This window comes from Myodes glareolus, chromosome 17, assembly GCF_982192425.1.
Source record: "Myodes glareolus chromosome 17, mMyoGla1.1, whole genome shotgun sequence".
In the NCBI taxonomy this organism is placed as follows: domain Eukaryota; kingdom Metazoa; phylum Chordata; class Mammalia; order Rodentia; family Cricetidae; genus Myodes; species Myodes glareolus.
Genome location: NC_142042.1, coordinates 6,839,199 through 6,855,369, shown reverse-complemented (window position 1 = coordinate 6,855,369; position 16,171 = coordinate 6,839,199). Strand labels below are relative to the sequence as shown.

Here is a 16,171-nt window from a genome sequence, read left to right as displayed (position 1 = left end):
GTATTTTTCAGTCTCAAATATTTGTGAAGAGTGTGGGCCAGGTTTACATCTGTACCTTTGCTTTTAAACTTAGTAATCGGAAGTCCCCATTAGACTTTAAATGTAGCCTTTCTATTACTAAGCCCTCAGGGAAAATAAACTCGCCAAGACTTAAACGTGATGGTAATTCTTTCAGAAGTAAGATGCTGCTGCTAAGAATCTTAATTGAATTCTGTTTATTATTTTTTACACTTACCAAATAGTCAAAAAAAAAAAGAGGAAAAATGTCTGAAGGCAAGAAATGAGTACTTAGGAGACAAAAAGGATGGCTTAGCTTATAAATATCTGCTAATGGCAAGCTAAGTAGGAAAAGAAGAGCAGAAACCAAACCCGAGGACGGTGAGGATGACATCCAGAACTGTCCAGTTGGGAGCTGAAAGTCAAAGCTTGGACTAAGTGTTGAGACTGGACTTTTTCCAGAGAACAAGAATCCATCTCTGTGTCCCCAAGACCTCATAATAATAGGAGCCACAAAGATGTTTAGAAGCTACGGTAATGCATATTTACAGGGCACTAATTTAGCAGAAGGAATGGAACGAAAAAAGAGTGGGTGGCGGTGGCTTAGAAGCAGATTTATCAGGTTCAGAGGCAGCGACATCAAGACATTCTCATTGCATTAGGCAGTTCCCACGTCCTGATGCGCTAGCTGAGTCCAAGAAGCACTTGCATTCCTCCCTGTGGCAACAGATCTTACTAAACTTAGATACTTAAATCCATACTAAATCACCGTGCGCTCGGCTGTTTCTTTTCCCCTAAAACCTAGTAACGTTTCTGGGTTAACTGGGAAGGAACGGTGTTCCAAATTCTCTCTTCTGCCATTTCTTTCTACCGCCTTTGAGCACTTGGACTTGGTCTCTATAACAGGAAAGTGTCTTTTGACAGATTTATACTGAGATTTGTTTCAACAGCAGCTCGGACTAGAAATGCAGGGCCACTTAGATTTGCTTGTGGCCGTTATGAGAATGCTGACGCAGACAGAGGTCAGACATTCCTACCCAACTGGAAAAATTCTCACACAGACATATAAATATATAGCCATCAAAAAAAAAATCTCTTCACTTTGTGTAATACATTTCCTGGGAAGAAATCCAAAACTTTCACAATCGATCCATGACCAGTTCAGGGAAACCTTCTCAAAACTTTCAGGGAGAAACAGGACTGCTGGCCCAGGATGCGGGGTCCGGACCTCCACATCTGGAGAAAACGCCTGGAAATCCTGAAATTGGAGGACACTCTCTGTGGGTGTCATCCGCGTTAGGAGGGAGATCTCACTGGAATTAAGATGTGCTCAGAGAACAATAGAAAGGTCTAGACTTGGGCTTAGATGTCAATCTGGGAACTTTTTAAACACTCTTACTAATGAATTCGTAAGATCAGAGGAGCGCACCACAAGCAAGGCATCAACAGGCCGCCTGGTTTCAGGGCGACGCCCTGTATCAGACGCAGGGTGTCTTACTTAAGTTTCTGCACTGTGGTGAAACACCAGGACCTAAAGCGTCTTGGGGAGGAGAGGGCTATACTCCCACACTGCAGTCATCTGAGGAAGTCAGGGCAGGAGCTCAAGGTGGGAGCCTGGAGACAGAAGCTGAGGCAGAAGCGCGGAGGGGTGCTGCTTATTGACTTACTCCTCATAACTTGCTCAGCCTGCTTTCTGATGACCCAGGGCCATCGGCCCAGAGGTGGCAGTGCCCACAGTGAGCTAGGTCCTCCCACAGTGAGCTAGGTCCTCCCACACCGATCATTAATTTAAGAAAACAAAAGTGCACAGCCAACCTTATGGTGGTATTTTCTCAGTTAAGACCCCAGATATTTCTGAGTTTGTATCAAGCTGACAAATCAAGAACAAGAGGCGCACACGGCTGTTTAGACTTTGCTAACTCATTTCTTGTGTTAGATGGAATGCAGTTGGAGGCGAGTGAGGAAAAGCCTGCGAGTCACATCGTTGGGGTTGCTGCCAATTATATATACATTTAATGAACAGCACTTTGTCTTAACAGACACTGCAAGGTTACGCCGAATCTAAGTCCTTTGGTGTCACGGGGAACTTTAACACTATCTCGGTTTCCAATATAAATTCACAGTCCTCCTGGACCCTCAGACCGCTTTCTCGGCTGTTCTCTTTGCTGGTGGAATAACACTTCCTACTACTCGGATATTTAAGAAAAGAAGAAGAAAACAAGCTTGCCAGTCTGGGAGTAGAAATAACACCTGTAACCTCAGTACTTAAGCAACAGCAAAAGAACTGGAATCCAAGGCGGTCCAGGCTACTTAATGAGACACTCTCTGAAAAGAACTTTTGAGTGCTTTTAATCTTTTTAATAGCTTACCAAAAACCAAAGAAGTGCAAGATGAAATGTTACTCAGGAAATTCTTCCTTTTCTAATTGAATGAAATGTAGCGTTACTACTTCTCTCTAAAATGTTGAAAAGTCCCTGCCCCTCACAAGCGCCTTGCTGCTCCCAGGACCTCTGCCCACCAACCTGGTCCTCCGCTCACACAGGAGCCAAGGATTTCATGCTAACATTTCTCTGTGGCTTTAAGAAGCACACATTCAAAGATGTCCCATCTTTTCCTGAAGTAAAAGGGTTTGCCATAAACAATGTCGTGGATGCTTCACATTCCCTGAACCTCTTTCTTCTATCAGCCTTTGTTCATCTAAACATCTTGTCTGACACACTTTTAAAGCGGACCTCCAGGAACTTTCTGGAGACTAATGGACAATCTGTTTAAAAGTTATCACCGCTATAAATTCAGCGCGTGCATCCCTGAGCTAAGTCAGAGCCTGAAGAAAAACAATTGTCGGTTACATAACCTTAATTTTCTCGGATTATCCAAATTTTATGTATTTAAATATAGATTGAGCTATCTAATAATAGGGTCTTCCTAAATAAATGATAATAGATTATACAAGGGCAGCCATTGCAGTCACTTTAAAAAAGGTATGGAAACTATGAAATGTAGATATGTCTGAACAACATAGTCATAGTAGCAAACAAAACACAAATGAAAACACTATTGGAATATAATCCTGATTCTATGGAAAACAAAAAGGAAAACATACACATTAAAATAATAATTGTAGTTTCACTGCAGTGGCAAATCATGAGTTCATCTTTGCCGTCAATTTTTCCATATTTGAGCTTTTATTAAAAGACCTTATTTTGTTAAATGTATTTTAAAATGTTATAAAAACATTCACTATTCCATTCAGCAAATCATCCTGAAAAAGCAAAAGTTCAAGTACTTTCTGTCCAGGCTTACACGACCAGATGAAGTAGGCCTCACACCCACTCAAAAGTATTTGTTTTACCCACAAAACAGCTCCGCCGCTATTGCAGGTACCAGTGAACACCCACTGCGTGGCAGGCGGTCACAGGCCTGAGGAGAGAAGTCACAAATGATGCTTGGCTAAGTGAGCGAGCGGTCACTTGGCTTCTAATACCCTCTGGCTGCTGCTGCTTGCTGCCTGCTCCAGAGGAGCTGCCTCTGCAGGGGTGACTGCTCACCCAGAGTTCACTCCGGGGAGCTGAGAGTGAGTGACTGCCGTGTGCTCAGGTCACAGCAAGGTGCGGATGTCTGTCCCTCCGCACCCAGCAATGATTGCAGAAGAGGAGGCAGAGAGCTGGAGAAAGGGGAGGAGGGTCGCAAACACTGTCTTCTGGACATGATGTGGCCATTGCAATCATGTAGCGGTTGTGACCACACACACACACACACACACACACACACAAATAAATGTGATAACTTGGTCATTGTAACAGCACCATGCTACATTAAAGTATTTAATTGGTAAAATTTAGTACACTGTTTCTATGTTCTGCAACCATTCATATAAAACATGAATCATCGTTTTCCAAAACAAATTCTGTGAGGGAGTGTTCCACAGCATAAGACTCGGCTTGTGCTAGGGCAAAGGAACAGGAAGACTGGGTCTCAGGGTGGGGAAGAGCAGAAACAGGCTCTGGCTGGAGCAGTCACCCCTTTGGTGGTCCGCCAGGGCAGCAAGGCTTTGGGCTTCGTCCTAAGGCTGCCTTGTTTCATTTTCTCTTGATTCCTTCTAACAATTCTAGGGCTGGTCTGTAACTCGGCCCTGATAGGATCATGTACAGGAAGTTCAACGTAGAGGGGCCTAGGGACAAGCAGTGTTAAGACCATGAAGAGGGACCCTGTGTCACACCGAGGGGTTTGACGCTCATGTGGAGATTATACCCTGTCTTAGGTTTCTATTGCTGCGATGAAACACCATGACCAAAAGCAAGTTAGGGAGGAGAGGGTTTGTTGGATTTTACTGTCACACCACAGTTCATCACTGAAGAAGGAGGTCAGGACAGGAACTCAAACAGGGCAGGAACCTGGAGGCAGGAGCTGATGCAGAGGCACGGAAGGATGCTACTTACTACTTGATCAGTCTACCTTCTTATAGAAGACAAGACTACCAGCCCAGGTATGGCACCACCTAAAATGGGTTGGGCCCTCCCCCATCACTAATTAAGAAAATACCTTACAACTGGATCTTGCAAAAAAGTTTTCTCGGCTGAGGTTCCCTCCTTTCAGATAACTCTAGTTCATGTCAAGTTAACAATGCTATTCAGCATAATTGATCTCACATCATTTTAACACACACATACATCTGTTAGGTCACAATCTATTCTTAAAACCTAAAGTATCTTTTAAAACTTCATTCTCCAGGTAATGGTAGCGGATGCCTTTAACCCCAGCACTCAGGAGGTAGAGGCAGCGGACAGGCTCCAAAACTACAGAGAAACCTGTCTCAAAAAACAAACAAAAAAAAATTAAAAATTCAGTCTCTCAACTGTGGGCTCTTACAAAACCAAAAATAAATTAAATACTTCCTTACTTCAACAAAGAAATACCAGGGCATAGCCAAAATCAGACCAAAGCAAAACCAAACTCCAATAGAGTAAATAGCTCAATGATCAATATCTGGGGTTCACACACAACCTTGGTCGCTTCTCCAGCTCCGACCTCTGCAGCCCACAAAGCTTGTCTTCAAGGCCCCAACAGGCTCTGTTCCTGTACTGCTATCTCTCTTAGTGATTGTCCCATGGTACTGGAATCTCCAAAATACTGGGATCTTGTGCAACTGGGCTGCACGTTCACCAATAGCGTCCCTTGTGCTCCCTTCATGGTGCTAAGCCTCAGCTTCTCCCCATGACCCCTTCAGTCCTGGCCCTTCAACTACTACTGTGACTGCACCTTCTCCATCAGCCTCTCCTGACCTCTCAGTGCTAAGCCTCAGCTGCTCCCCATGACCCCTTCACACCTTCATAACCAGTACCACCTGGGTGACTCTTAGGCTACCAAGTCCAGCTGCCAGCACGAGGTACAAGCTAGGCTGCCCCTAGAACACAGCTGCTGGGGCACAAACTCTATGGAAACACTTTCCGGTAGAGGTCACCTCAGTGATGCTGGTCTCTTCTTAGAGCTAGTTTCTTAGCTCCCGCTGAGCAACAGCAGCTGGCCCCGTAAAGCACAGGTTTTAGTTCAGTGGTTCCGGTTCTGGTCTCTTGTTAATTACGGTTGATTCTTTCACCCTAAGACAACCAGAACCACAGACTCTCAACTCAAAATAACAAACAGCCCTGAGTCTTTCTGTAATTTTGTTTTGTGTTTTGGTTTTGGGCTTTTTTGTTTGTTCGTTTGTTGGTTTGTTTTTGGTGTTTGGGAAGGGTTGGGGTTTGTGTTGTTGTTGTTGTTGTTGTTGTTGTTGTTGTTGTTGTTGTTGTTGTTGTTGTTGTTTTGGAGGGGTTGGTTTTTCAAGGCAGAGTTTCTCTGTGTAACCATCCTGGCTGTCCTGGAACATGCTCTGTAGACCAGGCTGGCCTCAGATTCACAGAGATCTGCTCAAGCCAGGCCTCTACTGTTTGCATTGCTCTCAACATTCTTATCTTCCCAGTTCCCACAGAAAAACTCACCAAGCTTTGAACCCCCAATAGTTTTCCTAGCCCAAAGTTCCAAAGACTTTCCACAGTCCTCCCTCAAACAACATGGTCAGGTCTGTCACAGCAGCACCCCAGGCCCTGGCACCAACTGTCTTAGTCAGAGTTAGGATTGCTGTGATGAAACACCGTGACCAAAGTAACATCAGGAGGAAAGGAAAAAACCCCAGTCCTATATGATGATATAACTTTCTCCCATTTCTATTAAAAGCAGTGAGGACAGGAGCTCAAGCAGGGCAGGAACCTGGAGGCAGGAACTGATGCAGAGGCCATGGACAAGTTCAGCTTGCTGGCTTGCTGCCATGACAGTCTCAGCCTGCTTTCTAGAACCCAGGATCACCAGAACGAGGTACCACCTTTGGTACCACACACAGTGGCCTGAGCCCTCCGGCACAAACCACTAATTAAAAAAATACAGTCCTGCCTACAGGAGATTTCTGGAGGCATTTTCTCAATGAGGCGACCTCCTCCCTGATGACTCCAACTTGAGTCAAGTTGACATAAAACTAGCCAGTGTATGCCCTTAAAGGGTTGTTAGGATATCCCAGATCCATAGAAATTGAGTCATATAGATCTCTGTGACTGTCAATCAAGAAAGCGCAATCTCTTACAGGCAGCTAAGATGCACGTCCAACATTTGATTGGGATATTTGGTTTCAATTAGGAAGAGGATGACATACCTAATAAGACAGTGTGGACAGAGAAAGCAAGCAGTGGCGTGAGAAGATGAACCACAAATCAGCAATGTCAATGAATCTCCAATAACTTAGTGCCCAGCATAATTGTCCTTACCACTCCTGGAGCCAATGACTAAGTTCTGGAAAGTTGTGTAACCCTACTATCAAAGCAACTTGAGGAAACTGGACACAGTAACTGAGTGACGTTCAGGACAGGGCTTTCCCATGGGCGTTCTATGGAGTTCTCCAGAAGTTACCTATTATCCTCTTGGGTCCCTTTGCTGTTATAGCTCTGCTGTTTCCCGTGAATCTGGGATATGAGGACCAGTTGGAAAGCCCAGAGCAAACCTTTCGGTTGAAGGAATTGATTGGCTGTGTCTCTCCTAGACAACACCCCACAGGAATCATCACTGCAGCACGAAGGCACAAGTATCTGCTATAACGTAGGTGGTCTTTACTGTTATCATTGTGGGAAATGCCACCTTTTAAACTTTCAGGTAGAGAAGCCTGCTCAACGGTGAGGTAAAATTGCTCACTGCACAGTTTAAGAACCTGTGGCCCCATGTAAAACATTCAGCCGCACACACCTGATAGCCCAGAGCTCCAACAGTGAGATGCAGAGGTGGAGACAGAGAATTAGCCAGAAGCTTAAGGACCAGCGAGCCTGGAGTTCAGAGTGCATCCGCAAAAAGCAAGAAAAGACCCTGACTCCGAACAAAGGAGGAAGATGAGAACCAAACCTCAGAAGTTGTCCCCTGACCCCCACAGGCACCCAATAGCATGGAACACACGCATCGTGCAAACAAATGCAGAAGTAATTATTAATGAATTAGCAAAGGTACCAAGGCTACATACAGTTTTAAAAACAAATGAAAATTCGTGTTTTTACAAATGACCTTTAACTATAGCTAGTGAACTCCCAAGCAGCACAGGTGACAACAGAATTGAAACACGAGCCATACTAAGGACAGCTCCTGAGATAAAGCAGTGTTATAGCCCAGAGCATCAGTAAATTCCTTAAACGTGAGACGTCACGAAGAATAAAAAGCTTAACTGAACACACTTGAAACAGTAAGACCTGAATCAACTTCCGGTCAGAATTCTATCTTAGTCAATATAAAACATTGTTCAAGATCTGCAGAATATTGATTATTAGCTACAAAGAAACTTGGCTTGTTTATTCGCGCAAAGAACAGTTTAATCCATTAATTTCCTGTTTGCTCGATTCTCATTTAGAAGTTTTACAGCCATGAATTAAGCTTTAAATTTTTTAATGGACCTGTTTAATTTTATGCTTGGAATGAAGTCTTCTGTGATTTTCACAGCATATGACCCACAATTATTCCCGCAGCGCTCCACTGCTCAGAGCCTCTCTGGGCTAGCGGAACCTGGGCTGGTTTCAGTAGAATTTGTCATTCAGCCTCAGTACTCTCAGAGACCACCAAATTCAAGGCTCAGAAAAGAAGCTGAGTATCTGACACACTTTAGCTGTCATCAGACTAGACACGTCAGAATGAAGAACACCTGACTTGCCTCGAGGGCTCAGCCTGGACAGGTAGCGCCACCTACTGGTCAGAGGGGGCAGAAAACAAAGAAACAGGGAAACCTGTGCCATGAAACGAGTATGGCTCACCTGGATGAATCTCTCTGGCAGGGAGTTAACTCACTCTAACTTTTTTATTATTATTAATTATTATTATTATTATTATTATTATTATTATTATTATTATTTTATGCGTCTGAGGGTTTTGCTTGCCTGTATGTCTGTGCCCCACGGATGTGCCTGCTGCTCATAGAAGCCAGGAAAGGGCGCCAGATCCTCCACAGTTGGAGCTCCACAGGGTCATGACCCACCCTGTGGGTGTTTCAAATCAAACCAAGACACTCCGGAAGGGTGTCCAGTGTTCTTAGCCGCTGAGCTATCTCTTCAGCCCTGGGTTAGTTCTCCTGAAAAGACTAATCCAAACTGACTGGTGATGTTTAATCAAGAAAACTAAAGGAACGATATGGTCATATTCCATCGAACTTTAGAATGACTAGTTAAATCCACTGACTCCAGCGCGGTCCGCCTTCCCGATCCAGAACCTCAGTTAAAGAGGGAGTCAATAAGTACATCCCCTGACAAGCTGAATATTTGATTATATGAAGGAGGAAAGTCCTTTTATTTTTTACTTGTTTGTTTCATTAGTTTCATTTGGGGTTTAATATTGAAGACAGCCTTTTTCAAACACCCCTTATTTATTAACGGCAAAAAAACAAAATACCTTGTTCATTACGGCCAAAACAAAGTACTCACAGCTGGATTCAAATCAATTAAACCATGAAATCGCTTTAGCCAGGAAGGCTTGGTCAGATGTGCAAGGCCAGGCCTTATTCTCCAAGAAACAGCCCAACCTTCATTTTCTTAGTCTTCTTTTTGAAGTCACTCTAGCAAGAACTTGCTACGGCAATGGATAGACTGTGAAATACAAGTTCACGTCTTAGTTATTACAGATTTCTGTTTTCTTAACCTGCGGAGCCCCTAAATCCTTGCAAGGATGGTTTCCATCTTAAAGTCAATCATTTATCCATCCAATTCTACGTCCGATTGGACTGGCCTCTGGGAGTTGCTCTTTAGCAGTGAGAGCAGTTGGTTGAGTCTACAACCTTGCTTTCTGGACTCCCATCCCGTACCCAGCTTTCCTTCTTTGAGTGACTTGTACATTTTACATTGTTCCTGGAAAATAGTAACAAAATTAGCTTTGCGTAGAACTGAGGGAGTAACTGACAACTGAGTTCAAATCCTGAATTTGTCACTAGCCACGCATGTGCCCATGAGCAAGTGACTTAATTTCCCACACCCTATTTTTTAAATATTTAAAATGGAGGTGGGCGTTACTCACGTGGTTGCTAAGGCTTACGTGAGGTGGCTAACTAAGCAAGCAGTACTTGCTGCCATTCCTCATCAATAACTGGGATAATTTTTGAGTTTGCAGGTTTGTGTTGGGCTGCAGTCGGTCCGTCCTCAGTCGCAAAGCCCATGGGCCGCAGGTTAGACGAAGCTGCTGGTAAGAAAAAAAACATCTGCCAATAGTACATAAAAAAAAATTGAAGGCCTGAATGATCACAATGTTCCTATAATTTATTCAAATAACATTTAAAACCCTAAAACTATTTTTTAAATCCATTTTTTAACTGTTAAGATTATTTTTATGTGTCTGCACGTGTGTAAGTATAGCATGTACATGTCTGGTGTCCCCAGAAGCCGGAAGAGGGTTTCGGACTCCCCGGAACTGCGGTCACAGATGGGGGTGAGCCTGTGGTCACAGATGGGGGTGAGCCACCATGTAGGTGCTGAGAACTGAACGCAGGTTCTCTGCACCAGCGGAAGTGCTCTCGACTGCTGAGCCGTCTCTCCATCCTCAATCCACACCTTTAGGATAACAAAATCCCAAGCCATCCCCGTTTCATGAAAAGGTTTACATTTTAAGAAAGTATGCTTCAAACATAACCCTTACAATTACAGCTGAACATATAGCTTATTTTTTGGACAACATTAGATTTTACATCCACAAGTAGAAATGTACTAAATAATCTATGCCAGGATCATATCAAAATGTAATTTATAGTTGTATGTAGAGATTAATAAAATCCAAAATCAGATTTTAAAGTGTATAGGTTTTATTTTATTCTAAAATGTCTTCCCAAAAAAGCAGAATGTTCTCTCTGACTCTGTCTGATGCCATTGTATGACACATGTTAGCAAACAGTCATATTTACTCAGAACGACTTTTAAGAATCTATTACTTTCTCGGGGCTGGAGAGATGGCTCAGCGGTTAAGAGCATTGCCTGCTCTTCCAAAGGTCCTGAGTTCAATTCCCAGCAACCACATGGTGGCTCACAACCATCTGTAATGAGGTCTGGTGCCCTCTTCAGGCACACACAGAAGATTGTATACATAAATAAATAAATAAATAAATAAATAAATAAATAAATAAATAAAAAGAATCTATTACTTTCTCCTCTTTGTTGCCACTTGAAATCTGTCCATGGCAAGCCCCCTTCTCACAGGCACTTAGCATTCCAACTCAGATCACTCATTTCTTAGAACTCACTTTGCAGGTAACAGTGCTACTTTGTAACATCACAAAGTTAGAATCATCTTATAACTATGTATTGAGGGGCTTCCACCACCCAGTGTCAGAAACAATGTGTTTAACACAGGTGTAATCTTTTCCAGCCTTCTGTTCCCTAGCAGCCTGGGTAAAACTCAACTCCCCTAGCCTGTGTCTCTACCAGCGTAGCAGCAAGGCAGACATTAGCCGCACATTCTCAGATGTCTCAGAAGGCAGACTACATTCTGTAGTCAGTGTTTTGCGTCTGTGGTAGATATCTGTGCTCTGATGAGCAGATCTGTTACAGTGCTGAAAACTCCTTCTGCAGAGAAGTCCTGCGGCTGCCACCTGCAGTGGACAAGAACAGTAACTGCATCCCAGGATACAAGTCACCTGACCTGGTGAAGGATGAGCATCCCCACAGACGCGGTGAAGAGCCAGAGATGCCTGTTTACTGATGTGAGAGAGGAACATATTGGAGATCATACAACCTCAAGGAAATAAGACATCTCTTTTTAGCCAATAATCGGCCGTATTATCATATTGACTGAGCAATTCAGACACGGGCTGACAGGACGTTGCTTTTATGATTGGACTTCTGAAGACTTTCACATGATAAAGCTTAGATAATTATTCATCTTTTTGATGTTTCCAGACAAGGACTCACTAGGAAGCTCTGGCTGTCCTGAAACTCACTATGGAGCCCAGACTGGCCTCAAACACACAGACATCGGCATCTGCCTGCCTCGGCCTCCCAGTGCTAAGATTAAAAGCATGTGACATAATGCCCAGCATATTATTACATTTTTAAAACACCTCAGAAGCCAAAAATATACCTATTAATATTTACAATCAAAAGACAATCTGTCTTACACAGCAGCAAAAGTACAGGTGGCTTTGCCCGCCCCTCAGGGGAGGAGGCGAGTAGGTTGGGGGCCGGATGGGGGGGATTCAAAGCCACAGACTCTCAGTAAACAGGCTGAGTGTCCAAGCTCAGTTTATTCAGGAAAGGGGACACCTTATATACCCTCCACCCACCCGGGGAAGCAGCTGCACTTGCATGAGATATCTTTCGTGGCGGCTGGGGACTGGTTCGGGACCTCTTGTCTCATGGCTCAGCAGCTGTTGCTGGGGCCCCTTGATAGACCTAGGTTGGCTCATTTTGGGAAAGTTACGATACCACATGCTCAGATAGCCGGTTTAGTCCAGTTTAGGTCAGTGAGGGCCTCTTGGCCCCCAGGCCCTTTGTGTCTGGCTAAACAGCACCCCACACACAAATAGATAGCTGCTCAAAATGATTCTGCATTGTGTGTTGCCAAAAGGTGCAAAGATCAAAAACAGGTGTATCTCCAGGTGTGGGAACAACATGGCCTGAGAAACAACTGACCTTGCCTTCCGTCTCCCAGTAGAGGAGAGAGATGAGAACATCACAAAGAGAATCCCCTTAGTGTGTACAGCGCCTGGGTCCAGCTGACACCCTGTTAAGAAGAGAGGCCTTCGGATTCTAACAGACAAGAACAGTTGCGGTCGTTCATGGATATTGTAGCCTTGCATACCCAAGTTCTAGACATATCACCATGACAGTGATAGCTCATAAGACACAAGACACTGAGTTCTAGTCTTCCTGAAGGCCTCCAAAGAAGAAACTGGCACCTGCCAGTAGTAGCCAGCTAGCTAGGCACAGTGGCATGCATCAGCAGACCTAGGTACTGAGAACCAAGGTAGAAGGGTAACTTGGGCTAGGGCCTGAGAAGACAACCCAGAGAAGAGCAAAGCTGAAGACAAAAGGATGGCTCAGTCCTTCCTGAACAGGTGTGAGAACCGAGGGATCTCAGCACACATGCATGCCTGCAGTCACAACATGCGATGGAGTGCAAACTATGAGAAAAGAAACGTTAACAACAAGAAAATAATCAAATAATCAAGCCCAAGATTGCTGGCTGGGGCTTGCTAGCTCCCAGCCTAGCAAGGAATACGTGAATTCCAGGTTCAAAGAGAGACCCTGCCCCCAAAGGAATTCTCTCACTCACACACACTCATGCTGACACACAGACTAATCCAGCCACGCACCTGTACCTCAGACACACACTCATACACTCTCATACATGCATATTCACACATTCTCATGCTCACACCAACACACAAAAAAACACAATGATGATAAAAAATATGCAACAAACATTTCAAATGTAACATCTAATGACCCAAAAAAAATCCTCATTTTTGTTATTGCTTAAAGTGCAATGCTTCTGTGGGTCTCCTACTCCATTTAGTAACTTTCCCCTCCTGAAACATCAGCTCTTTTTTTGCACCAAAGACCATCTAGGCACTTTGGAGGTCTCCGAAGGAAACTCACTGACCGCTTACCCACAGATCACAGCTGGAACGGAAATCAGTTTCAGACAACACAGAATTCAACAGTCTGTATCCTATGGCTACTGGCGCATCACATTAATGACTTAAATAGCACTTGTGCAGGGTTCAGAGTAACAAACAAAGACAATCAAACAGGGCATTGCTCTACTGTGACCGAGGAGGTGACAGCAGAAATAACGTCTTGCCACGAAAGGGCAGAGTTATCTCGGCATTAACCCAGCATGAAGAAGGCATTACTTCTGCTTTCCCAGAACACACCCTCCCAGTTATGATTCCTGATCACTGCCACAGTGCCCAGCATCTTCCATCGGAGATGCGAGAGTGCCTGGCCACGCTGTCTTCCACTTATTAAATGATCTGTGTCGGAGTCGTTTATTTCCATTCCTCTTACATCCGTGCAGTGGCCGAGAAGAGTGAGACTGTCATTTCCCCTCAATCTTCTCAGTGAAGTAAGGGTTAGAGCAAGGGTGCTACAACTCCAAAATAACAGCCTAAGGCACTTCTTCTCTCTCTGCCCGCCTCCTGCATTTCCACGGGGATCAATTTCTGACAGCATTTCCTCCAACGCTTGGGAGGCTGAAAGCGATTGCTGCTTACACCCCGTACTCACACACCAAAGACAGCATCTCAAACACAGTTATTTTCTGAGCAAATATGTTTCAAAATAAAAATGCTACAAATATAAACCCTGGCCTGGAAGCCTTAGAAAAGTTAGAGGAACGAAGCTATAGATAAAAACAGAACTAATACTTTCAAGGTCTGGAACGAACAAAGCAGCACACGTGTGTCTTCCTGACGTGTTTTTATCTTGAGCTCCCATCCGGCCCAGGCCCCTCACCTCCAGCCCACCACACACATAGGCACACACACACACATATTTGTGCACACAGCGCAACTCCAACCAATTGTTCTTAATAGTAATTATATTTTTTTTTGAAGAATCAACCTTTGCTTTACAAAAAGAGTCCAAGGAACTCCAAAGCAAACTCTTCCCCTGCTCCTTTAAAGATGAAAACCATGCTTCTGGACTGTGGCAGACATTGCGTTTCACCTTCTAAACGGAACTTAACAAAATGAAGACGTTACGAGGTAGATCGAACTCTGCGCCTAATTCCCATCTATTAAGATTTTTGAAGAAAGACGTCTGGAGAGACGGGTCAGCACTAGAGACCACTGGCAAACCACCCACCACCCAGGTTCAGTTCCCAGCACCCTTAGAAAGCTCACAACTGTATATAACTCTAGCTGAGAGTTATAGACAGTTACAGGCGCCCTCTTCTGGTCTCCTCAAATACTACATGCACGTGGTACACCCATAAACAAGCACATATAGCAATGATAAATACACAGTTTTTTTTTTAAGATATTGCAGGAAAAGATACCCACAAAGCTGTTGTAAGCAACTGTTTAATGTGGGAAGTAAGGCATGTCAATAGGAGTCAAGTCCACCTGTGTAGAGATGCTCCTTCAAAAATCACTTTTAGAAGTTCTGGAACAAATATTAAAATGGATCAGACTTCAATTCATCTTAAGCAGACTGCACAGAAAACTATATTAAACATTATCCATAAATCAAATCACATGTCATAGACTGAATCTCATACACATGGAGCTGAAGTAGAGGTCATGAAGTTATCAAGAGTCCCCAAAAAGGCTGCCTCCGGAAGTGCTCTGGCCATTTCTGCAGGATGATCGTCCACACCATCATCTTCCTTGTTTCGCATCGCCGATGGCTCCCCACACATCAAACACAAACTCGTCAGGAAAGGCAAAGTCTCCCAGAGTCTCATCAAGAGCCACGGCAAATTCGTCGGGGTTTCTTTTGTCTTTTCCGGCTTCAAACATGGTCGTAGCTGTCAATGATAATTTTTCAAAGTTAAAGAGTCATGCGCCAGCATCGGAGGACTGACCCTGTCCACCGCATCAGACGTGAAGCTGTCCCCATCGTCTGTCCCCAACCTGAGAAACCATCACTTGGGAGGCTTTAGCGTTCTCTGGGGGCTGTGTTGTTTTGTCTGGTCTTATCTGGTGCGGAGTGTATGCACGTGCATAGAGAGACCAGAAAGCAACCTCAGATGTCAACCGCTGAAACGCCATTCACCTCTTTTTGAGACTGTGCCCTCCTCACTGGACTGGGGCTCACTAGGGAGGCTCCGCTGGCTGTCCAGCCAGCTCCAGGAATCCTCCTGTCTTCACTTCTCCAACACTAAGTTTTAAAACCCACACCACCACGTCTATCATTTTTACATGGACTCTGGGGATCAAACTTGTGTGTTCAAGAGAAGTATTTTACTGAGTCCTCTCTGCAAACCCTCCAGCATTCTGATGGGTGGAAGACACAGTCTAAGAAAGCCCCATGGCTACCTCACCAGGAACATTAGCACACATAGCCCCTGACTTCCCCACAGGCTAACACTCTCTGTGCCTTCTATCCATGTCCTGCTCCCAGACAGCCGCAGTATACGCTTCTCTCTGGGAAGGAATAGTTTTCAGCACACAGCAGTCTGAGTTCTATGGCGTCTTGATCGCCTTCTGGTTTAGGGTAGAAAATTAAGATGGTGTGTGTGGTCTGCCGTCCTAGCAAGACACTCAAACCCTGTGTTCTAGGTCTGGGAAACAGCATCCCGTGAGCACACCCCCCCAAAGGACTTACCCCAGGATCTAGAAGCCCTTGAAGGTCACCTACGTTTTTGCTCCACCCTTTATAAGCACTAACCATAAAGGATTTTTTTTTTTTTAATGCCACATAGTACAGCTAAGTGCTGACCTCCTGTGGCCACTCTGAGAATATTTTTATGTTCCTACTGGCACAAAACTTGGACCAACATACTTAGTTTCCATTAAGTTTGTAAATATTTAAAGAACTTTTAGGTATAAAAATTAATCTATTATGTAAAATCTTTATTATATGTGTGTATTTATATGTATACATGTATAGGTGCATATATGTGTGAATATGTGTATGTATATAAAGGCAAGTGCATATATGGGGTGTGAGCATATATGGGTGTGTGTGTGTGTGTG

At 44.2% G+C, this 16,171-nt stretch overlaps 1 protein-coding gene across 2 annotated transcripts in view; it reads right to left on the bottom strand.

The window, feature by feature from the left end:
- Positions 1–14,538: 14,538 nt before the first annotated feature.
- The window catches only part of Gipc2 (GIPC PDZ domain containing family member 2), a 70,599-nt gene continuing 68,966 nt past the window's right edge, over positions 14,539–16,171 (bottom strand). For both annotated transcript variants that reach the window (XM_085677545.2, XM_048453590.3), the window contains one exon: positions 14,539–15,000. In XM_085677545.2, the coding sequence (XP_085533671.2) occupies positions 14,852–15,000 (149 nt within the window). In that variant the 3' untranslated portion in view covers positions 14,539–14,851. The remainder of the gene's footprint in view (positions 15,001–16,171) is intronic.